This window comes from Bufo bufo, chromosome 9 (genome assembly GCF_905171765.1).
Source record: "Bufo bufo chromosome 9, aBufBuf1.1, whole genome shotgun sequence".
NCBI lineage: Eukaryota > Metazoa > Chordata > Amphibia > Anura > Bufonidae > Bufo > Bufo bufo.
This window is the reverse complement of record NC_053397.1, coordinates 52,679,913-52,703,947: the sequence shown is the minus strand read 5'-3', so window position 1 is coordinate 52,703,947 and position 24,035 is coordinate 52,679,913. Positions and strand designations below refer to the sequence as shown.

At 42.4% G+C, this 24,035-nt stretch overlaps 1 protein-coding gene across 1 annotated transcript; it reads left to right on the top strand.

The window, feature by feature from the left end:
* Positions 1-56: 56 nt before the first annotated feature.
* LOC120979308 (retinol dehydrogenase 8-like) lies at positions 57-22,505 on the top strand. The gene is made up of 6 exons (XM_040408011.1): positions 57-153; positions 7,400-7,561; positions 13,318-13,497; positions 13,778-13,871; positions 20,686-20,869; positions 22,225-22,505. Exons 1-6 carry the CDS (start codon positions 57-59, stop codon positions 22,456-22,458), a joined length of 951 nt encoding a protein of 316 aa, XP_040263945.1. The 3' UTR covers positions 22,459-22,505.
* Positions 22,506-24,035: the final 1,530 nt, after the last annotated feature.

The following is a 24,035-nucleotide window of genomic DNA, read 5'->3' as shown; positions in this document are numbered from 1 at the left end:
GCCGCCGTTGGTCTGTCTTGATAATATTTGTATCCAGAAAGGCCTGAGATACAGGGATGGCTCTGAAGAACGTGCTTGTTACAGGATGCTCCTCTGGGATAGGTCTGGCTATTGCTGCCAAGCTGGCCAAGGATGAACAGAAACGATTTAAAGGTAAACTGATCTATCCACAGGGCTTTGATGGGCAGAATGCATTTGAACGGGCTGTGTGAACAGTTCCTAAATTTGTATTGTCTGCAGAGTGCGTCTGCTTTATTTTTAAGCTGCATCTATCAAGGTGGATTACTGGTGATAAGGAGCAAATCTCCGCTGTTTATTACGCTGGGCTGGAGAGGAGATGGAAAAAGGATTGTGCTGCACCCACTTCCACATTATAACATATCGCTTCCCCCCGTCTCCTATATCAAGCTGCTGATGCAGTCAAAGCAGCTCCCGTTCCAGGTCACTTTATCTTCATGGCTGAGCTGTCATATCTGATACTTCAGAGCTCCTACAGAAAGCGAGAGATGAAGCTGCATTCAAGAAACTGTGCTATGGCGGACCGTTAGCAATCTATAATTCCTAGGCTCTAGGTTGGACTACACTTTTAAGCCCCATTCACACCAGCATAGTTTTGGTCCGCATCCAATCTTTATTTTTTGCGGATTGGTTGGTGTGTGCTGTCGGCATCTGTATTTCCGTTCCATGGCCCCACAAAAAAAAAAGAGAACAAGTCATATCCTTGCCCCTTTTGTGGACAAGAATAGGCATTTCTAACAGAGGGCAGGAGGTACTGATCCGCAAAATGCGGAACGCACACGACCAGTATCCGTGTTTTGCAGATCCACAATTTGCGGACAGCAAAAACGGATATGGTCATATGCAGAAGGCCTTGGTATGTGTTAGATGCTGTACCTGAGTGCCGGCTTGTTAGACTGTATTTCCAGTGTGGTCGTCTGTCTAGCCAAAACTGTCTTCATACTAGTGATCCTATTCCAGTAATTTAGGTGGGGTTATGGGAGGTTTGGTACTTTCTAAATGGTCCACATTTACTAATGTGAGTGCACCTAGACCTTGTTGTCAATTGTGCCAAAACTTGTCTAGTTTTAGAAAAATCTACTGCACCTAACTTGCAAAGGTGGTAGGGGGGAGTGAAAAAGGGGCAAGGCCTTGGCCGCAGATCCATCGAATGGGGCGGAAGTGGACACCAAACTCGAATGTCGCACACACCATGCCAAGTCCCTTCTTGGTGCAGTAGCGGCTTTATACTACTGGCCAGTGAGCTGCAGCACAGCCTCCACTGAAAACACCACGTGGTGTCCACCGCGTGAAGGGGGGTCCTAACAGATCTGGTGTGTGTAACGTAAAATCTGCTAATTCTATACCTATATTGAAGACAGACTTGTAGATGGTAGCATAGGTATGAATGTGTCACTAAATATCCCAAATGCCAGGACCATGAGCCTGGGTTACCACGTTGCAGCCCAGACCCCGCCCGTGGTGGGTAATGGCCACATACATTTGTGGGTTTAAAGGGCTTCTGTCACCCCACTAAACTCTTCTTTTTTTTTTTGGGGTACTTATAATCCCTATACTGCGATATATTTATACATTATGTTATTAATCATTTTCGTTCAGTAGATAATGCAAAAAACTTACTTTTATAATATGCAAATTACCTGTCTACCAGCAAGTAGGGCGTCTACTTGCTGGTAGCAGCCGCAAAAAAAAACGCCCCCTCCTCCTGTTGATTGACAGGGCCAGCCGCGATCTCCTCCTCCGGTGGCCCTGTCTGTATTTCAAAAATCGCGCGCCTGTCTTGATGTCACCGAAAGAGAAGACGTCATCGGCGCAGGCGCACTGAGGGAGTGCTGAGGAGGCGAGCCTCCTTCTCTCAGAGCGCCTGAGCCGAATGAAGACAGGCGCGCGATTTTTGAAATGCTGACAGGGCTGGCCGGAGGAGGAGATCGCGGCTGGCCCTGTCAATCAACAGGAGGAGGGGGCGGTTTTTTGCGGCTGCTACCAGCAAGTAGACGCCCTACTTGCTGGTAGACAGGTAATTTGCATATTATAAAAGTACGTTTTTTGCATTATCTACTGAACGAAAATGATTAATAACATAATGTATATATATATCGCAGGATAGGGATTATAAGTACCCAAAAAAAAAAAGAAGAGTTTAGTGGGGTGACAGAAGCCCTTTAACAGAGGTATTACAAAAGGAGAAACCCTGACCCTCTGCCTGCCACCCTCTGTCACACTTTACCAGGACGTATAACCAGGGCTGTGTATAATTGCTCTAATTTCCAGCCACACATCTTGTTCTTCTCTGTGCTACATACACAAGGAAGAAAACTGTCAAGTGTTTTCTCAGCTGCCATAAAAATAACATCCTGGAAAGAAGATCAAAATCTAATATTTGCATTGGCTTCTACTGCAAATGTTCTCTCTAATGAAACCGCATCAGTCTTTATTGACGGCTGAGCTTATTTCCATAACTAATACAGCAACTATCACACGTAAAAGAAAAAAAAAGTCACACTTACATTATAGTGAATGTTTTACACAATCCTTTACAGTTCTGTTATGATCAGGAATTGTCATGATTTATATTGTAGGAGCATGCTGGTCCCCACAGAGATCCGGTGGTGTCACCCACTTACTACACAACCCACATAGTTGTTCGGGTGCTGCCTTACAAATTCTATAGTGTGAAGGATTTGGAACTGAAATGCTCTGTTAGTTATTGTTTTAAAAATACACTAAATATAATTTTTTAATATAATTAAAGGCTACGTACACCTTAGGAGGCCTAATTTGTTTTATGATTGCATTTTACTTTTGGGCTAAAAATAATAATTTTTTTCAATTGGTCTTTATTAAAAATATTCAGCTGTTCTGTCACAAAGGGTTAACTGTTCACCAAGCTGTGTGAATCGTACTTTTTATTCTACTTTCACACTACCGTTCAGAGAGGGTCCGTCTGGTGTCTGCACAGACGGATCCGCTCCTATAATGCAGACGTTTGGATCCGTTCAGAACGGATCCGTCTGCATTATATTGTAGAAAAAATTCTAAGTGTGAAAGTAGCTTCAGACGGATCCGTCCAGACTTTACATTGAAAGTCAATGGGGGACGGATCCGTTTGAAAATTGAGCCATACTGTGTCAACTTCAAACGGATCCGTCCCCATTGACTTACATTGTAAGTCTGGACGGATCCACTTGCCTCCGCACGGCCAGGCGGACACCCGACGCTGCAAGCAGCGTTCAGGTGTCCGCTTGCTTAGCAGGGCGGGGGCTGAACGCTGCCAGACTGATGCATTCTGAGCGGATCCGCGTCCACTCAGAATGCATTATGGCAGTACGGATGTGTTCGGGGCCGCTTGTGAGCCCCTTCAAACGGAGCTCACAAGCGGACACCCGAACGCTAGTGTGAGTTACTTTTACTTTGTGTCAGTCATCTAAAAAACCTTATCTCTAAATTGCTAAATGGTCTCAAACACTTATTTAAGCCACATTCTTATCAGTAAGATAAGAACTGAGCTATAATGAGTGTTTATGTCAAAGAGCAGAGATAAGGAGCCTGTCAGCTAGCTATCTGACTGAGCAGAGAGAAAATTCAGATCCCTTTGTTGGAGCATCTCAGCATTGTACAGAAAAAAGGACTCCATATTTATAATAAAGACCAAATAAAAAATTATTTTTAGCTCAAAATGAGTACAATGCAGTAATAAAATAAAATTCCCCCAATGATGTACATAGCCTTCAAGATTTAAAAAAAATAATTACGGTACTTCTGTAATTTACTTTTTGTGACAAAAATACTCCAGTAGTGAGATATTCTCTTTATGCTATTATAATAAGGGTCCCTGGTGTTGATTCTGCATAGTAATGTGCACATGCTGCTACAGAACTGAATGAGTGGGAAACAAATGCTAATTTCGGCTCCCAGTTGGGCAGAGCCGATGATATAGTACAGTGATGGCTAACCTCCGGCACTCCAGCTGTGGTGAAACTACGACTCCCAGCATGCTCCATTCATTTCTATGGAGTTCTGAGAACAGCCAAGCAAGTGTACATCTCGGGAGTCATAGTTTTTTTCCACAGCTGGAGTTCCGGAGATTAGCCATCACAGATATAGTAGATCTGCTTCTGCAAGCTGACACAGTTGCAGAAGAAAGAAGCTGAAGGACACGCCCCCTGAGCTGTGATAGGGAGAGAGCTGCAGCAGAAAGGTCATTCCCCCTGAGATGAGATAAGGAGAGGCGGCTTCAGGGGTTGCCAGCCTGAAGAAGATCTAGCAGAGCAATATAAGCAATGAATTGGGTGAGCAGTGGATCCATGCGAAGTACAGGGCTGGTTCTAACTTTGTTAGAAAAAGACCACCAGGAATTATATAATGTCAGATTTTCATTCTTAACATGGGATAATCCCTTGAAATCTTAAAGCAATCTGTCATTGGGAACAAAGCCATAACCCCCTAGCTTAGAGTAGATAAATATTCTGTCATTCTGTCATTGTCCCATAATCCGATATACGTGGTTTATAGGTTCCTGAGGTTTAGGAAGCACCAAAATCAACCATTGCACTACAGTTGTGAAGTCACAACCACTTTCAGCATCCATGAGTTCTAGTGCCCCCTGGTGGACATAGAATTCCGCAGTATATTGTTTAGCTTAATTTTTCTTTTAGATGGACTTATAAAACCATTTATACCTAGTGACTAATGAAGTTGGGTCCTTAGTCTCCTTTTCACTTCCATTATCTGCTGTAGCCTATTCTCACCTTATCCTTAGGGATGAAATGTGTCATGTCTGGTTGCATCAGATTATCCTCAAGTTAAAACCTGCTATCAGAGATCCCTAGCCACCCAAAATTGCACTGATGCTACTTTAGTGATCCTGACTGAGCACCTGCAGATAACAATCAGTCGTCAGCCCTGATGAAGCCATGCTCATGGATTTACGGGAACACTCCTCCTTTCCATAGATGATTCTCAGTAGACATTACACATCCTTGTCATCCAGCATAATTTTTTCAGCCAGGGCATACTCTTTTCTATAGGATGTTCCTCAGATTCTCAAATTTCTTAGTAAAGTTTATGTGGATTTGATACTTAAAGCGACCCTTCAGATCATACACTTACATGATGATCTCCTGTTCATCTGCAGATCTGCCAATTCCCGGACTACTCTTCCGTCATCCAAGATGGCCACACTGCTTCTCAGACCACCTGATCACACTGTACAATGGTTGTCCAAGACACTTCCTGTTTGTCCAGCCCTGATCTTGGATTGGCCAGCACTGCTCACGTGAGGAGTGCTGGCCAATACGAGGGTATCAGGAAGTGTCTTGGACCAAATGCACAATGTGATCAGGTGGTCTGAGAAGCAATGCGGTCATCTTGGATAACAGAAGAGGGGCCTGAGAACTGGCAGATCTGCACCTGAAAAAAAATGCAAAGGAAGACACCAGGTATTCTGTTCCTACCCCAGTTAATGTGAATTTTTTCTTGAACCGGAGGGTCACTGTAATAGTGGTAACCCATCTCCAGAAATTGATGTAAAATTTAATCTCTGCAGCTGCAACCAGTGAGATCCATATGCCCTGTTGAGGGACATGATATAATTGAGAGGGGTTCCCTGTTCCGTTTTCCCTCTCTTATATCTTTTTCATGATTTTATTCCATAGGAAATACTGTAAATGTGAACCTATTGCCAGAATATTCCCTACACAAACTCCTGGGTGGCTCGGAACAGTGCCACTGGGTTGTCCTATCACTATGGCCAGCACAGGCTTCAGTAGTGTCCTGTAAGAAGACAGCTGAGAATTTTTTGGACCTGCAGTCTCCAAAAGTTGCATTTGAATTGTTTGGCTACAATGGCTTTTTTTTGGAAGCCACACAGTTGGATTAGCTGACTTACAGGGGTGTCCGGGCTACAGATATTGATGATGTATCTCAGGGCACAGTGCTCGCACAAGCACAGTGGCTTCTTCGAACAGCTGATCAGTGGAGGTGCTGGGAGTAGGTCTCCAGCCAATCCAATTATTTTTTATTAAAATTTTTCCAAAAAGTTGTTAAATTTAATCAACATTACTATAACTACCTTTCCTTACTCCTCACTCTTCTTTTCCAAGTGTCTATCCAGACCTCTAAGTCAGCACCTTCTCAATATAAATACCCCATTGGGCGTTTTTTCTCTCTAAGGCTGCATGCACAAGACTGTATGTACTGTATGTATTTTGCAGTCTACAAATTGCAGATCTGCAAAATAAGGATACTGTCCGTGTTTTATCTGTATTTTTGAGACCCATTGACTTCAAGGGGTCCATGGTCTGCATTTTACGACCAAGTATAGGACATGTTCTGTCTCTTTGTGGAATGGACATATGGATGCGGAAAGCACACACCACTCCATTCTTATGGGGAAGCAGCTTAACTGTCACCTACAAGCACAGGAGCTTCTTGCTTCCTTGGAGATACAACACCCCACCAGGGAATAATGGAGGCTAATGTGAAGTACCACTACCTATTGTACAGTAATATTATCTCCCCTTGGCTCTGGCTGAAAGATTTTTTCCTTTAATGGTTGAGCTAAAGCGCTTGTGTTTTTAATCTTCAGAGCTCTTTATGTACTTTTAACTTACAAATGATTAAAGGTGAAGTTCTAAATTATAGGGTGATATGTTAGCTTTTCTCTCCCAACAGAGGGAATAAGTGTTTAAGTGGATATAAAAGTACACTCCGAAAAGCTATTTGGAGGTTCTGGTGCCTCAGATGAGGTCAAATAAAGTAAGAAGTTTTAACTTTGCATAGGGGAAATAGCCAAATGTCCAAATGTCAAAGTACTCCCTGCTCCAGGGCACTACATGGCCCGATGTTGTAGGCAGGTCCAAATTTACAGCAGGTGGGGCAATGCAGGTAGCTGTATCAGCAATATCATAGCACAAAATACCATCCCATCATAACCATATACCACAGTGCAGAACAATATATTGCCCCAAAAGCTGTCCCACTGTGGTGGCCATTGATAGCTGCCATTTACTGTTCTCCTCCTCCAGTTGTCTCTGATTAAGATAAGAAGCAGGGGGCTTAGGAGGTGAGATGTGGGCAACAGCAGTTGAATTCAGGAGGGCATGTGAGGCCAGGTACATAAATACCTGATTCTCACAGCTTTAATTTCTGCTGATAGGTCTTTATGTACCCAGCCAGCGGAGGGCTTAGGCGGCCCTCTGGGCATCAACCCACCGGGACATTTCCCTGTAAGGTCTACGGCAAATCCGTCCTTGCATGGAGCATGTTTCCCGGACCAAACATGCTCATGTGAAAATGGCCTTAGTTCTGAATTTTACTTTGAACTTCTCTTACATTGCCGATTGTCCAATAATCATGACATTTACTATTTCTTTATGCATAGTTTATGCAACAATGAGAAACTTGTCGAAGCAAGATGACCTGGTAAAAGCCGCAGAAGGATGTGCGGGGACAACACTGGAGGTCAAACAGCTGGATGTGTGCAGTGAAGAGTCCATCAGAGACTGCGTCAACAGCATACCGGATCGAAGAGTGGACATTTTAGGTAACAGGAATTTGGCTGACGACATAATATAATTGGTCAATAAAAAAACAGACCTAGCCGAGCATGCATTATCACTGCCACGGGCCAAATTGACATGGTATTTTTTATAGTCACAAATCCTTTCCTTACATATTCCTTTATAGGTTCTACTCCTGGTTTTTACTTGCAAAGGCCTTCTGAATCAACTGCAGGATAATAACCTAAACAGGATGTCTTTTTTCAGCCTTAAAGGGGTTATCCGAGTTATGGGGAAAAAAATAAAACCTAACAAAATTAATCAGGATATACATATTCATTAGTCAAGCTTGATTTTTTGAAAAAAAAAACTATCTTTACACCTTTTCTAGGTTCTGTTATTGCTGTGTTTACATGCAGCAGTAACAACAATGACTCATCTCTCCCTCATGAATATTTGTGGGAGGGGTTGATCTGACCTTCTCCTCACCCTGCTCTGCACATAATGGCACTGTTTAGGGGGGAGATCTGTGTGGATGGCACTGTTTAGGGGAGGGGGGATCTGTGGATGGCACTGTAGGGGGATCTGTGGATGGCACTGCCTGCCATCCACAGACCACAGATCCCCCTACAGTGCCATCCACAGATCCCCCTCCCCGACGCTCACAGCAGCAGTACTAATCAGTCACTTCATTTCTCAATGCAGAGGTATTTTCTTATTATTTTGAAATCTCTGAGTCTCTGACTCTTACTTTGGCTGAGCTCCGGTAACAACAGCAGGCAGTGCAGGCAGCGTTCATTCACTGACGTCACGCGCCTGCTCCGCCTAGTGGGAGGAGCAGGCGCGTGACGTCAGTGACAGTGAGTGAGCGCCGCCCCCCGAACTGCCTGCTCTGCTATTACCGGAGTACAGAGCTAAGAATGCAAGTAAAGAGCTCACTACAGCGCCCTGTATATTCTAACCCCCAGGCAAGCGTCCCTGTCACCATGGGAACGCTTGGGGGTTAGAATATACCATCGGATTTGAGTTTTTTTTACGATCTCACTGAGCTCGAAAAACTCAGATCCGATGGTATATTCTAACCAGGCAAGCGTCCCCGTCACCATGGGAACGCCTGGGGGATAGAATATTTTATACCATTGGATCTTCTGACTTTTACTCTGCTTGGCCAGCTCGGGGCCCCAACCAGTTCGGGGCCCCAAGCTATTGCTGGTTTTGCCTGGCCTGATGATCGCGCATATGCGATCACCTATTAGCCGCAGGGAGGAACTTTGAGGTAGCCGCGGCACAAGTGAGGATCGCGCATGCGCGATCAACTCACAGCCGCACGGACTGTAATCCAGAGAGGTGGGGGTGTGGCCAAGGCTGATGACGTTCCGTTTACATGGCTTAGTCACTCCGACAAGCAGAGAGCTCCATGTAAACGGAACGTCACAGCTGATGACGTGGGCAGTCACATGACTGTTTAGTGTAGCAGAGAAACGGCACAAGATAGGTACTGCAAGTTATTTAGGAAAACTAATGTATAGGGGAAATAAAGCCATAGAGAGAAATTAAGTTAACTCGGATAACCCCTTTAAATACTATGTTATAAACTATGTTATATATAGTCAGCTCAAATGTATTAAATATTATTATCAGTGCTCCCCATGTGGCAGAAATAATGTTTACAACAACAATTGTATCTTTTTTTAATGTCGCCGCATTCTAAGACCCATTTTTATTTTTCCCTTGATACATAGAGGCACTTTATCAAATTATTTACAAATAGTCATTCAGACTAACAACTGCCTTATTTTCACATACAGTACAGACCAAAAGTTTGGACACACCTTCTCATTCAAAGAGTTTTCTTTATTTTCATGACTATGAAAATTGTAGATTCACACTGAAGGCATCAAAACTATGAATTAACACGTGGAATTATATACATAACAAACAAGTGTGAAACAACTGAAAATATGTCATATTCTAGGTTCTTCAAAGTAGCCACCTTTTGCTTTGATTACTGCTTTGCACACTCTTGGCATTCTCTTGATGAGCTTCAAGAGGTAGTCCCCTGAAATGGTTTTCACTTCACAGGTGTGCCCTGTCAGGTTTAATAAGTGGGATTTCTTGCCTTATAAATGGGGTTGGGACCATCAGTTGCGTTGAGGAGAAGTCAGATGGATACACAGCTGATAGTCCTACTGAATAGACAGTTAGAATTTGTATTATGGCAAGAAAAAAGCAGCTAAGTAAAGAAAAACGAGTGGCCATCATTACTTTAAGAAATGAAGGTCAGTCAGTCAGCCGAAAAATTGGGAAAACTTTGAAAGTAAGGGCTATTTGACCATGAAGGAGAGTGATGGGGTGCTGCGCCAGATGACCTGGCCTCCACAGTCACCGGACCTGAACCCAATCGAGATGGTTTGGGGTGAGCTGGACCACAGAGTGAAGGCAAAAGGGCCAACAAGTGCTAAGCATCTCTGAGAACTCCTTCAAGACTGTTGGAAGACCATTTCAGGGGACTACCTCTTGAAGCTCATCAAGAGAATGCCAAGAGTGTGCAAAGCAGTAATCAAAGCAAAAGGTGGCTACTTTGAAGAACCTAGAATATGACATATTTTCAGTTGTTTCACACTTGTTTGTTATGTATATAATTCCACATGTGTTAATTCATAGTTTTGATGCCTTCATAGTCATGAAAATAAAGAAAACTCTTTGAATGAGAAGGTGTGTCCAAACTTTTGGTCTGTACTGTATGTCCTTGTTACTTATTGTTAAAACATCACTTAATTATCACTATATAAAATAACCAAGAGACCAATTGAATCTTGTTAAAACTCTCAGTGTGTCTCATTCTTTTTCCGTTTATTTCTTTAGTGTATAAGCCCTGTTATTCCCACAGTGCTGGACTCCCCTGCCGCCAATGTGAAAGTACCCTTAGCTTTCTCGCTCATAGCTTGCTCTAACCATACATACTTTGATACTTAGTTTTATTATCTTCCATCAATTATATAATAATGTCTACAATGTTGCAGTACAAGGGGTTATAAATAGTATTATCAATAGTACATCCATTCTCACTTTGTCAGCTGATTTTAATACTTTCCACATATTTTTATCCATTTATTCCATTAAGTGGTGTCGACTTTTTGTGAATTCTATTATGATCTTATATGAATTATATCTATTTTAAGTTTTTTATATATCCTTTTGTCTTCTATCATGATTAGTATTTGTAGGGTGAGGGTGGGCCCTCAGAATAATTTACTATGGTGGGCCCAGGGAACTTCAGTCTGACACTGATAAGATAATGCTCAAGAACCCAATACAACCATTTCTAGTGAACCCAGTTTTACTAACAATATAATGCAATCTACAGTACGTAATAGTAAGAATATGTGTATAATGCTAGGATATGTATGTTCTCTAACTATTTCTCATTTATTGGTCTCCACTTTCTTACTGTATGACTATAGTGACAGGAATACACAGCAAATATTTGCCACACAGTCAGCACCTGCTTCTTTAGGTTTACACTGTGCCTAAGGCAAATAAAGTATTTTCAATTAATGGCAGAAAACGATCAGTAGGTAAAATGCGTCCATCAAGCACACGGTATTTGTTACTCAAAATTTATATTCTTTAATTGAAGGGCCACCTCCATAGCAAAAATGTATCACATATTAACAGCCTACATGTCTAATAAAAAAAAAATGTTTTCCCTGGAGTTCTATATTGATAGTTCATCAATATCTGATTGTGGGGGTCTGACACCCAGGACGCCCGCCAATCAGCTGTTTGAAAAGGCACCGGCACTCGCAGTAGCACCGCGGCCTTCTTCCTGCTCACCAAGCACAGTATACTGTACAGCGGCCGTGCTTGGTATTGCAGCTCAGTCCCTTTCACTTCAATGGGCTGAGCCGCGCCTGGGCCATGTGACTGACAAACGTAACATCACGTGGCCTAGGCAAAGCTGGAGAAGGCCGGGGGGCTACTGTGAACGCCGGAACCTTCTCAAACAGCTGGAAACAGTTCAAACAAGGATAGTTGGTAGATGTATGATCATCCTGGCATCCACCATTGTGACCCCTATTAAAAAGCAGAATGGGGGTAATGAGTCCCTCCCTCACAATTGAGCAGTGAGGAGAAACGAGAGACTCAGGACCACTAGTGGTGGAGCACCCAGTTATCATAGATTTATTAATAATGCTGTGGATAAGTGTCAAATGTATATGATGGGGGAACCCCTTTAATATAAAAGCAGCTTACTTTGCTGGGTAAAGATGCGACCAGAAATATGGTATTATGTGCGGCCATTAAAATGTAATATGTGAACAGACTTGGTTGGCCAAGGCAAGAGTTGCTGCTCTCTGCTCTGGAAACCCTACATCTATGTCCTCTAATAACGCACATGGAAAGGGGTTGTCAAAATGAGACAACCCCTCTAATGTAGAATGTGGATCTGTCCGATTGACTGTAGGGGTGAGGAAGGAATGTTACCATCTCATGTCAAATTGTTTTACAGAATTTTTGCCTTCCTACTCGATCTACTGGTCTTGTAATTATCTAGTATTGAACTTGATGGACATATGTATTTTTTAGCCAACTACCCTGTTTCCCCGAAAATAAGACAGTGTCTTATATAAATTTTTGCTCCTAAAGATGCGCTAGGTCTTATTTTCCATGACACAGGGGGATCAGAGGGGGGAATCAAAATGACACAGGAGAATCTGAGGGGGGATTACCATTTTAGTACCCCTTTCTTATCCTCCTGTGTCATTTTGATTCCCCCCTCTGAATTCCCTGTGTCATTTTAAGTGACCCCCCTCCCCTGTGCCAGCGGACAGTGGATTATTTAGTCTCTCCCCCTCCCACCTTCACCAGACATCCCCCAACCACTTTATCAGACATTTCCCCCCTTACCTCACTCACCCCTGTGTGTCCGTGCCGGCCAGACTCACTCACTGTCTAAATGTGAGTCAGACAGACTCCGTCAGGGCAGAGCGAGCAGCAGACGGCAGCTTGTCCTGGCGGCGGCGCGGGCTCTCTGATTTAAAGAGACCTCGCACCGCCTGAACAGCTCTGGCTACGCTGCGGCCAATCAGTGAGCTGCGCGGCGGCACCCGCCGATACGATCCAGAGGAGTCAGACGCCTTACAGTAACTTCTGGGACCTTATATTCCGGGGGGCCTTATTTTCGGGGAGGTCTTATTTTCGGGGGGATGCCTTATATTACAGCAAGAGGCAAAACTGGAAGTAGGTTTTATTTTCGGGGGATGTCTTATTTTTGGGGAAACACGGTATCTATGTAAATATGGTACCTTTATTACAAAATAAACTATTTGAATTTAAAGGCTATGAACACCTTTGGGGACATTTTTTATCCTTACATTCTACTCATTTTGGGCTAAAAATATATTTTTTTCAATTGATCTTTATTAAAACATTTTTCAACAGTTTTCCCTGTATCACTTTCAGTTTCTGCATGCCTTATCTCTGAACTTCTGACAGCTCATAAACACTTTAATCTAACTTCTTATCAAAGTAATAAGAATTGAGATATGATGAGTGTTTATGAGCAGTCCTAAGTCCAGAGATAAGGGCTGCAGACTGGAGCCCAGAGAGCTGCTGTCTGGTGGGATTCACTGTAAACAGATCTTTTTTAAAATATTTTAAAAAAGATCAATTCAAAAAATGATTTTTAGGCCAAAATGAGTAGAACCCAATGATAAAAATAAGTGCCCCCAAATGTGTCCATAGCCTTAAAGTACTGATTTTGGGGCATCTAACATGAGACGTTTTCTGTCCACAGTTAGCAATGCAGGAGTTGGGCTCATAGGACCTATTGAATGTCAAAGCATTGAAGAAATGAAAACTGTGATGGATACAAATTTCTTTGGACTGGTCAGACTACTAAAGGAAATCTTACCAGATATGAAACAGAAGAAGAATGGTCACATAGTAATTATCAGCAGTGTCATGGGAATCCAAGGTACCTCTGCATGTCTATGGTTGTCACTATCAGGAAAAGAAGCAAAACATATTAATCTGGCCCATATTTATGAACATTTTTGTGTTTACACTTATTAAAAGCAGCCGTATACCTCACATGACATGACCCTTACCACCAATCACTGGCCTAAACGGTCTTGTGCCATATACTGCTGAGGCCAATGATTGGCTGCATCAGTATATAGCACTTGGCAGACTTTATTCAATTATATATTTCCTAGATACTTGTCATTTTTTAACATTCACTTGTTTTCTTGCAGGCATTTTGTTTAATGATGTCTATGCTGCCTCCAAGTTTGCTGTTGAAGGCTTCTGTGAAAGTCTAGCAATACAGGCCCTGAAATTCAAGCTCCAGTAAGTCTTGTTTCTTGCCTCCTTCTTCTGTGATGAAATTACATTGAAGCAATATTTCTCTGGTTTTCTGATACACAACCTATATAGATATTTAGGCTACCTGCACACATTGCGGATTATGCACGTTTTTTTCCTGCGCTGAAAAACCACAGGGTAAGGGCTCATGCACACGACCGTATGTGTCGGCAAAACATGAATCCGCAAAAAATACGGATGACGTCCGTGTGCATTCCGTATTTTGCGTAACGGAACAGCTGGCGCCTAATAGAACAGTCCTATCTTTGTCCATTATGCGGACAATAATAAGGCATTTTTTTGAGGAACGGACATGTGGACATACGGAAACGGGATGCACATGGAGTAACTTTTTTTTTTTTTTGCATACCCATTGAAATTAATGGTTCTGCAAAAAAAAAAAAGAACTGACACGCAGGGGTGGACTGGGAACTTAAAGTGGCCCCATGTTGTAGTGGGGCAACAAAAGTAGACAGCAATACCATAGCGCAATATACCATCCCAGCAAAACCATATACCGCAGAACGTCTGTGTGCATTCCATATTATTAATAGTATTCATACTATTCATAGTATTCAGTATATGCCCCATATACTGAATACTATCAATAGTATGAATACTGCGTGTCAAATCTGTGGTGGCCATAAATAGATGCTATTTTCTGTCCTTCTCCAGTTGTCTCTGATTAAAATACGGTGCAGGGGGCTTAGGAGGTGAGATGCGGGTCACAGCATTTGGCACATGCGGATCTGGTATCTGGTGTGGAAACGCATAAAAATCTGTTGAGAATTTCTGTTTTGAAACACGTATCCATAAGGGTTTCCAAAGCTACCAGATACAGCAGAGCTCACTGTGTTACGCTGTTTGCCACTCACTGCTATGTGAGCTATAGAAACAGTGGAGCACAGCCTGCTTTGCTTTTTCCTTAAAGGGATTATGAAATGATTAATATAAAAAATGAAAATCTAATATCATATAGTACAGTCGTGGCCAAAAGTTTTGAGAATGACACAAATATTAGTTTTCACAAAGTTTGCTGCTAAACTGCTTTTAGATCTTTGTTTCAGTTGTTTCTGTGATGTAGTGAAATATAATTACACGCACTTCATACGTTTCAAAGGCTTATCGACAATTACATGACATTTATGCAAAGAGTCAGTATTTGAAGTGTTAAATAGTAACATAGTAACATAGTACATAAGGCCGAAAAAAGACATTTGTCCATCCAGTTCGGCCTGTTATCCTACAAGTTGATCCAGAGGAAGGCAAAAAAAACCTGTGAGGTAGAAGCCAATTTTCCTCACTTTAGGGGAATAAAAAATTCCTTCCCGACTCCAATCAGGCAATCAGAATAACTCCCTGGATCTACGACCCCTCTCTAGTAGCTATAGCCTGTAATATTGTAACGCTCCAGAAATACATCCAGGCCCCTCTTGAACTCTTTTAGTGAATTCCCCATCACCACCTCCTCAGGCAGAGAGTTTCATAGTCTCACTGCTCTTACCGTAAAGAATCCTCTTCTATGTCTGGGTACAAACCTTCTTTCCTCCAAACGCAGAGGATGTCCCCTCGTCACAGTCACAGTCCTGGGGATAAATAGATGATGGGATAGATCTCTGTACTGACCCCTGATATATTTATACATAGTAATTAGATCTCCCCTCAGTCGTCTTTTTTCTAACGTGAATAACCCTAATTTTGATAATCTTTCAGGGTACTGTAGTTGCCCCATTCCAGTTATTACTTTAGTTGCCCTCCTCTGGACCCTCTCCAGCTCTGCTATGTCTGCCTTGTTCACAGGAGCCCAGAACTGTACACAGTACTCCATGTGTGGTCTGACCAGTGATTTGTAAAGTAGTAGGAATATGTTCTCATCACGGGCATCTATGCCACTTTTGATGCAACCCATTATCTTATTGGCCATGACAGCAGCTGCCTGACACTGTTTTTTGCAGCTTAGTTTGCTGTTTATTAAAATTCCTAGATCCTTTTCCATGTCAGTGTTACCGAGTGTTTCACCATTTAGTATGTACGGGTGACTTGCATTATTCCTTCCCATGTGCATAACCTTACATTTGTCAGTGTTAAACCTCATCTGCCACTCATCTGCCCAAGCCTCCAATCTATCCAGATCCCTCTGTAGTATATATATACAGTATACTGTCCTCTGTAGTAGTATACTGTCCTCTTCAGTGTTAATTACTTTACACAGTTTAGTGTCATCTGCGAAAATTGATATTTTACTATGCAAGCCTTCTACAAGATCATTAATAAATATATTGAAGAGAATAGGGCCCAATACTGACCCCTGCGGTACTCCACTAGTGACAGTGACCCAATCTGAATGTGTACCGTTAATAACCACCCTCTGTTTTCTATCACTCAGCCAGTTACTTACCCACATACAGATGTTTTCTCCCAGTCCGAGCATTCTCATTTTATATACTAACCTTTTATGCGGTACAGTGTCAAATGCTTTGGAGAAGTCCAGATACACGACATCAATTGATTCGCCGCTGTCAAGTCTAGAACTTACCTCCTCATAGAAACTGATAAATTAGTTTGACATGACCGATCCCTCACGAAGCCATGCTGATATGGCGTTATTTGCTTATTTCCGTTAAGATGCTTTAAGATAGCAACTCTTAGAAAACCTTCAAACAGTTTACCCACAACAGATGTTAAACTTACCGGCCTATAGTTTCCAGGCTCTGTTTTTGGACCCTTTTTGAATATTGGCACCACATTTGCCATGCGCCAATCCTGTGGGACATTCCCTGTCAGTACAGAGTCCGCAAATATCAGAAATAAGTGTCTGGCTATAACATTACTTAATTCCCTTAGGATACGGGGGTGTATGCCATCCGGTCCTGGTGATTTGTCTATTTTGATATTTTTAAGTCGCTGTTGTACTTCTTCCTGGGTCAGACAGGACACTTTTAATGGCGGACTTATTTCAACATTCAGCATTTCATCTGACAGTTTATTTTCCTCAGTGAATACATTGGAGAAAAAAATATTTAACAGCTTTGCTTTCTCCTCGTCGCTCTCTGCGACTCCCCCCTCATTACTCTTTAAAGGGCCGACACCTTCAGATTTATACTTTTTACCATTTATATAATTGAAGAACATTTTAGGGTTAGTTTTACTCTCTTTGGCAATTAATCTCTCGGTCTCTAGTTTGGCCGCTTTTATTTGTTTTTTACATGTTCTGTTTTTTTCCTTATAGTTTTTCAGTGCTTCCGTGCTACCCTCCTGTTTTAGTGTTTTATATGCTTTCTTTTTGTCATTTATTGCTTTCTTTACAGTTCTGTTTATCCACATTGGTTTCTTTTTGTTCCTTAACCTTTTATTCCCATACGGTATGTACCTCTCACAATGAGATTTTAGGATGTTTTTAAAGATATCCCATTTTTTGGCTGTATTTTTATTTTTGAGGACTTTGTCCCAGTTAGTTAGGCCTATGGCCTCTCTTAGTTGGCTAAATTTAGCTTTTTTGAAGTTTGGTATTTTTGTTCCTCCCTGTAGAAACGCTCTTTTGAATGATAATTGGAAGGTTATTACTTTATGGTCACTATTTCCCAGGTGTCCCCCAACCTGCACGTCTGTTGTTCTGTCAGGTCTATTGGTTAATATTAAGTCCAGTATGGCCGTCCCTCTAGTCGGGTCCTGAACCAGTTGGGAGAGATAATTGTCTTTGGTTATTGCCAAGAATCTGTTTCCTTTATGAGATATACAAGTTTCAGTTTCCCAGTCTATATCTGGGTAGTTGAAGTCCCCCATAATAACCACCTCATTATGATTTGCCGCCTTGTCTATCTCGTTTAGTAGTAGATTTTCTGTGGACTCTGGTATATTAGGTGGTTTATAGTAGACTCCTATTAGTAATTTATTGTTGTTTTTAGCTCCATGTATCTCTACGTGTTGGCCCTTCTTTTTCAGGACCTCTGCAATTCGACTGGGCATGCTCTCAATCAACTTCTGGGCCAATTCCTGACTGATAGCAACCCATTCTTTCATAATCACTTCTTGGAGTTTGTCAGAATTTGTGGGTTTTTGTTTGTCCACCCGCCTCTTGAGGATTGACCACAAGTTCTCAATGGGATTAAGATGTGGGGGGTTTCCAGGCCATGGACCCAAAATGTCAACATTTTGGTCCCCGAGCCACTTAGTTATGACTTTTGCCTTATGGCACGGTGCTCCATCGTGCTGGAAAATGCATTGTTCTTCACCAAACTGTTGTTGGATTGTTGGAAGAAGTTGCTGTTGGAGGGTGTTTTGGTACCATTCTTTATTCATGGCTGTGTTTTTGGGCAAAATTGTGAGTGAGCCCACTCCCTTGGATGAGAAGCAACCCCACACATGAATGGTCTCAGGATGCTTTACTGTTGGCATGACACAGGACTGATGGTAGCGCTCACCTTTTCTTCTCCGAACAAGCCTTTTTCCAGATGCCCCAAACAATCGGAAAGAGGCTTCATCGGAGAATATGACTTTGCCCCAGTCCTCAGCAGTCCATTCACCATACTTTCTGCAGAAGATCAATCTGTCCCTGATGTTTTTTTTGGAGAGAAGTGGCTTCTTTGCTGCCCTTCTTGACACCAGGCCATCTTCCAAAAGTCTTCGCCTCACTGTGCGTGCAGATGCGCTCACACCTGCCTGCTGCCATTCCTGAGCAAGCTCTGCACTGGTGCTACTCCGATCCCACAGCTGAATCCTCTTTAGGAGACGATCCTGGCGCTTGCTGGACTTTCTTGGACGCCCTGAAGCCTTCTTAACAAGAATTGAACCTCTTTCCTTGAAGTTCTTGATGATCCTATAAATTGTTGATTGAGGTGCAATCTTAGTAGCCACAATATCCTTGCTTGTGAAGCCATTTTTATGCAACGCAATGATGGCTGCACGCGTTTCTTTGCAGGTCACCATGGTTAACAATGGAAGAACAATGATTTCAAGCATCACCCTCCTTTTAACATGTCAAGTCTGCCATTTTAACCTCAGCCTGACATAATGATCTCCAGCCTTGTGCTCGTCAACATTCTCACATGAGTTAACAAGACGATTACTGAAATGATCTCAGCAGGTCCTTTAATGACAGCAATGAAATGCAGTGGAAAGGTTTTTTTGGGATTAAGTAAATTTTCATGGCAAAGAAGGACTATGCAATTCATCTGATCACTCTTCATAACATTCTGGAGTATATGCAAATTGCTATTATAAAAACTTAAGCAGCAACTTTTCCAATTTCCAATATTTATGTAATTCTCAAACTTTTTGGCCACGACTGTACATGGCAATCTCTTTCTAACAAACTTAGAACCGGCCCTGTAGCTCACATAGATCCAGAGATCTCCCCATCAGTTGCTCCAATTGCTCTGCTACATTTATTTCAAGCTGGCAGCTCAGGGGTCATGTACTTTCTCAGGGGATGTGCCCTTTCTACTGCAGCTGGTAGACTGAACTAAGCATGTGCGTCCATCTCAGTGAGCAGGACAGAGAAATTAGAAACAGTCCAAACAGCAGGTGGCGCTATACAGATATGTTTCAGTGAATAATTCAATGGCTATAAAAAAAAAAATTATTACACTCAATTACAAAAGTATTCAGATCCAGGTGCTGCTTTGAAAAATGTAGTATATTTTTTGTGGGACAACTTCTTTAACTCTGCTTATCCCAGTGTTTACTGATGCTATTCCCATCTCAACCATGAAAAGCTGATATATGAAAAACTCATTAAAGGGGTTATCCCACTTCGCCTTTTTATACTTACCTGCTGCCACCGCGCCATTCACTTCCTGGATTCTGGCGGGCTTCATCTTGATTGAAGTCTTCTCCTGGCCGGGCCGCGCGCTGGACTGAACGTGCACGCTGCCGCGCATGCGCCATGTGACTTAATTCTGGCCAGTATAGTACAGAGCCGGCGTGCGCGTTCGCAGCTCTGTACTATTCTGGCCGGGAAGAAGTCACTGTCGCACATGCGCGGCAGCGTGCGCGTTCAGGACAGCGAGCGGCCCGGCCGGGAGAAAAGAAGGAGTCTTCTGAGCAAGCGTGACCATCGGGATTCTGGAGAAGAGCGGTGGCCGTAACCAGGGGAGACCGAGTCACAACAATAAGGTAAGTGGGGATGAATTTTATCCTAAACGGTGGGAATTTGTTAATCAAGTATATTTACAAAAATTATCACTGTCAAATCATTAACTGATTTAACAGTGATCATTATGATGGGATAACCCCTTTAACTTTCAGTCACTTGAACGTGTAAGCAATGTAGCACAGCCCGCTTGGCTGTTTCCATAGTTCTAACCGCCTCCAGGTGGAAGGAGCTTGGGGGAATCTTGAGATGGGAATACCCCTTGAGGTACTGGTTTCTTGCAGGTGCCACTAAATAGAGTTTATTGAAGACAGATTTGTACATTTCCCATTAAACTCAATGTGAGGTGTGAGAGAGTCTGAAGTAATAGCTGTTGGCCAAACAAGTGTTATTGAAGGTGTTATTGAAGGTGTGTGACGAACTTTAGTTACTGGTGGGCCAGTTGATTATGTTTGATGTTTTTTATTTATTTTTATGTCTCCCAATATGTCATCAGGGACTGTAGGGAGGCCCCCATATACATTTGATTGTTGGCCAAACCCACCCAAATCAGGGTGGTTGGGCAACATTGACCTAATCTTTATAACAAGCCTTACTGTATTTTTTTTTTCCCTTTGTTTTTCATTGACACATCTGAATACTGTCCAGCAGAAGATCAAGATGTTGAAGTTTTGTGTCTATATATAACAATCTTTTCATATATTACAGGTTGAGCCTCATTGAACCTGGTCCGGTGATCACAGAGTTTGAACGGAAAGTTTTTGAAGATGGAATGAAGATGGACCTTTCTGCAGTAGATAAGGAAACTGCAGAGATGTTTACCAATATCTATCTTAAAAACTACAAGTCAATCTTCCAAAGCTTGGGACAGACAGCTGAAGACGTGGCAGAGGTAAGAGTTATACGTTATCTGTCAGCCAAACCCACTGAGATGTCTCACCAACACCTGGGTGGGGTCAGTGGAATACCTCCTAGTTCTTGCACCTTTTCTGAAAAACTGAATAGCCCAATAGCTGATCATACATGGTCCAATTATGAGCACAATCACTGACTCAGGATGGAATATCTAGCAGGGTTTGGCCAACTTAAGGCCAATCTGGACATTTACACACTTAGGAGCAGCTGTCTTGGTTATAGTTGTCTCCTAAATTCTAAGGTTAGACAGGGTGTAGAAAGAATTACTAGGTAGAACGTCAGGTTTTATCATTAGGGACAGCATAGGGTGAGTTAGTGTACTGTGTGCCTTACAGGCATTTATACAGGGTGCTGCACAGATATCCTTAAAGAGACAGTACTCTTTTCTGTGCATGAGACAGCCTTTTTTGTCCAAAAACATGTTGCAAATCTTCTACAGTTCATAAGTGTTGCATAGGTATATTTCCCACCATCACCAGCAGCAAATATTTTACCACATGTGCTGCGTTATTATGCATTTTTCTTTCCAAAAACCTGTTGCAATTTTTATAGCATTTATAAGTGCGGACCTAATCTAATTTTAGTGAGTCATTAGCAGTGTATAGTTTGGTTATAGCCAAGAGACGTTAAATTAGGTCTGTTAAAAACCGGTCAGAATTTTTCTACTATTTATAAGTGAGCATTGCAAGTCACTGAGTAGGACTGATCTGTGCCACGTGACCGATGTAAAGTGACGGTACTGGCCTAAGAAAAGGCTTAAGTGCTTAGGGAGCACTGTAGCCTCTTCCAACAGCTGATCTATCCTGAGGATAGGTCATCAATACCAAATTTCTGGATAACCTCTTTAAGGCATAAATTCTGAACACTTGTTCAGAACAAGCCACAGTTTTTTCCAATACTACTGTGTGTGTTTATAAACCCCTGAAATAATCTGCCCCCAATAAGTGACAATAAGTGGAATGTTTTTAAATTTAAAACAGCATAACAAAGGCAAGTGTGTATTATTTTTTTTCACATATTCTTTATTAGTTTTGTAGTAATAACACAAGAGAGCAACAAAGTAGTGGGCGCAGCCACTGTGAACCGGCAAGTGTGTTTTTAAACAGGTTATTTGTAAACACCGACAACCATGCATTTACCTACAGCTTTATGTGTCAGTGTCACTCTAACATTATTTACTATTGCTGTCATTGTATTTCAGAGTTTTAATGGGGAGGGGGGTAAGAGAGAAAAATATATTATTTTTTTTTTAAAAAGAGAGAAAGTCTGTGAGACCTCATGATAATAAGCTGTGAAAAACATCAATATAACATAATATTCTTACATCAACAGCATACAATGAAGATTATTCTGTCAGAAAATCCACCGTTCCGTCACCAGACAAACACTCTCTACACTCCAATGACAACATTAAAATATGCCGATCCCAATGGTGACTTACCCATCGATACCTTCTACAAAATGGTCTTTCAGCATGACAAAGTCTTTAATGCCAGCCTTAATTTCATCAAACTCCTGAGATGGAGGAGTAAAAGGAGCTTTGACTTGGGGAAACCACAATCATAGGACGTCGTACAAGCCACTCATTGCATTTTAACAATACTTATGGATCACTTTCTATGCATTTTGTATTTAGTTGAACCAGTCCTGCTGGCGACTGCGGCTGTGAATGGTTTTAGGAACTGCAGTAGATTTCATATTACATATTAGATTACATATTATTCCTATATTCAGATTACATATTATTCCTATAATGTCTAACAAGGTTTATTGTAGTAGAATTAAGTCACGTCTCATGTTCACCGGCAGCACGTTATACTGTTCATCCACTGGATTTTGTTATGTATGGTGAACAGTTATGATAGAGTATGGTGGTTGCAGAGGCAGAAGTCCTTAGATGATGAGTGTATTCTCCAAGTGAAAAAACTGGAGCTACGAATTGGCTTTTTCTGTACTTGCAAGGCACATCTTGTGCATGGCATTAGCATGTGCCTGGGCATGCACCTTGTGCTTATGTATTGCACCAGCATGACATCTCTGGACAGATAATAAGCATGTATGAGGTCACAGAAAAACAAGCCTCAGCACAGACAACGGGTACATCAACACCAGGAACTAACAATTTACTGCATATTGTAATTTAGTCATTTGAACTTTGGTTAGGCCAGTGCTTCTCAAATAGTGGGGCGCCCCCCCCCCCCAGGGGGGGCGCGAGGCTCCGTAAAGGGGGGCTCGTTTGACCTCGGCAAACACTGTCATATTGGATGTCCAGATCGGATTATCCGACTCACTCGCAAGCGGCGTCCCACACGGCGTCGGTTGCCTAGCAACTCTACGGCTGGAGAGAGGGAGCAGCGCGGCGCGATCACTGGAGATTGTCCCAGCGCAGCCCCAGTAGCAGCCCGACGCGGAGGACCACGTGACCGCCAACGCACGTGGCACATGCAGCGGACCCGTGGAGATATACAGGAATCAATACACCGGTTCCTAGTGCCACTCACAGAGGAGAAAGAGCAGGACGCCGGCATGTCATCAAGGCAGAGTCGCAAAGATACATCCGCAGCATCACCAGGTGGGAAAACAAGAGCTGAAGCACAGAAAGAACATAAAGAGCAGGGGTCAAGGAGAGGAGGTAGGACAAACACAAAATCTGATAATAAAACTGAAAAGGGGAAAAGAAATAGTAACCAGGGGATGGAGGAGGAAAAAGTATACGAACTAGAAGGCAGTACCCTGGATCAAAAGGAGGAGGGGGAAGGTGCAAAAAGACGCTCTGCAGGTAAACTAAGCCCTGAAGGTAACCTAGATAAAAAAGGGCATAATAGCAGGAGTGGAAGGGGTACAAAGCACACCGCAGGAGGATACCAATAATAAGGTGTACTATAACAATTTTATAGACAAATTATACTATTTACAGTCGCGCGGGGGGCGCAAAATGTTTTCTTCTTCCTAGGGGGGGCATGACAGAAAATAATTGAGAAGCACTGGGTTAGGCTACTTTCACACTGGCGTTTTGGCTTTCCATTTGTGAGATCCGTTCAGGGCTCTCACCAGCGGTCCAAAACGGATAAGTTTTGCCCTATTGCATTCTGAATGGAAAAGGATCCGCTCAGAATTCATCAGTTTGCCTCCGTTCCATCTCC

Bases quoted from the DNA above. Each gene is read 5' to 3' on its own strand.
- LOC120979308 (XM_040408011.1), top strand. From the start codon at position 57: ATGGCTCTGAAGAACGTGCTTGTTACAGGATGCTCCTCTGGGATAGGT. The intron at 7,562-13,317 runs GTAACAGGAATT...TTCTGTCCACAG, and splicing joins TCGAAGAGTGGACATTTTAG to TTAGCAATGCAGGAGTTGGG. The intron at 20,870-22,224 runs GTAAGAGTTATA...TTACATCAACAG, and splicing joins CAGCTGAAGACGTGGCAGAG to CATACAATGAAGATTATTCT.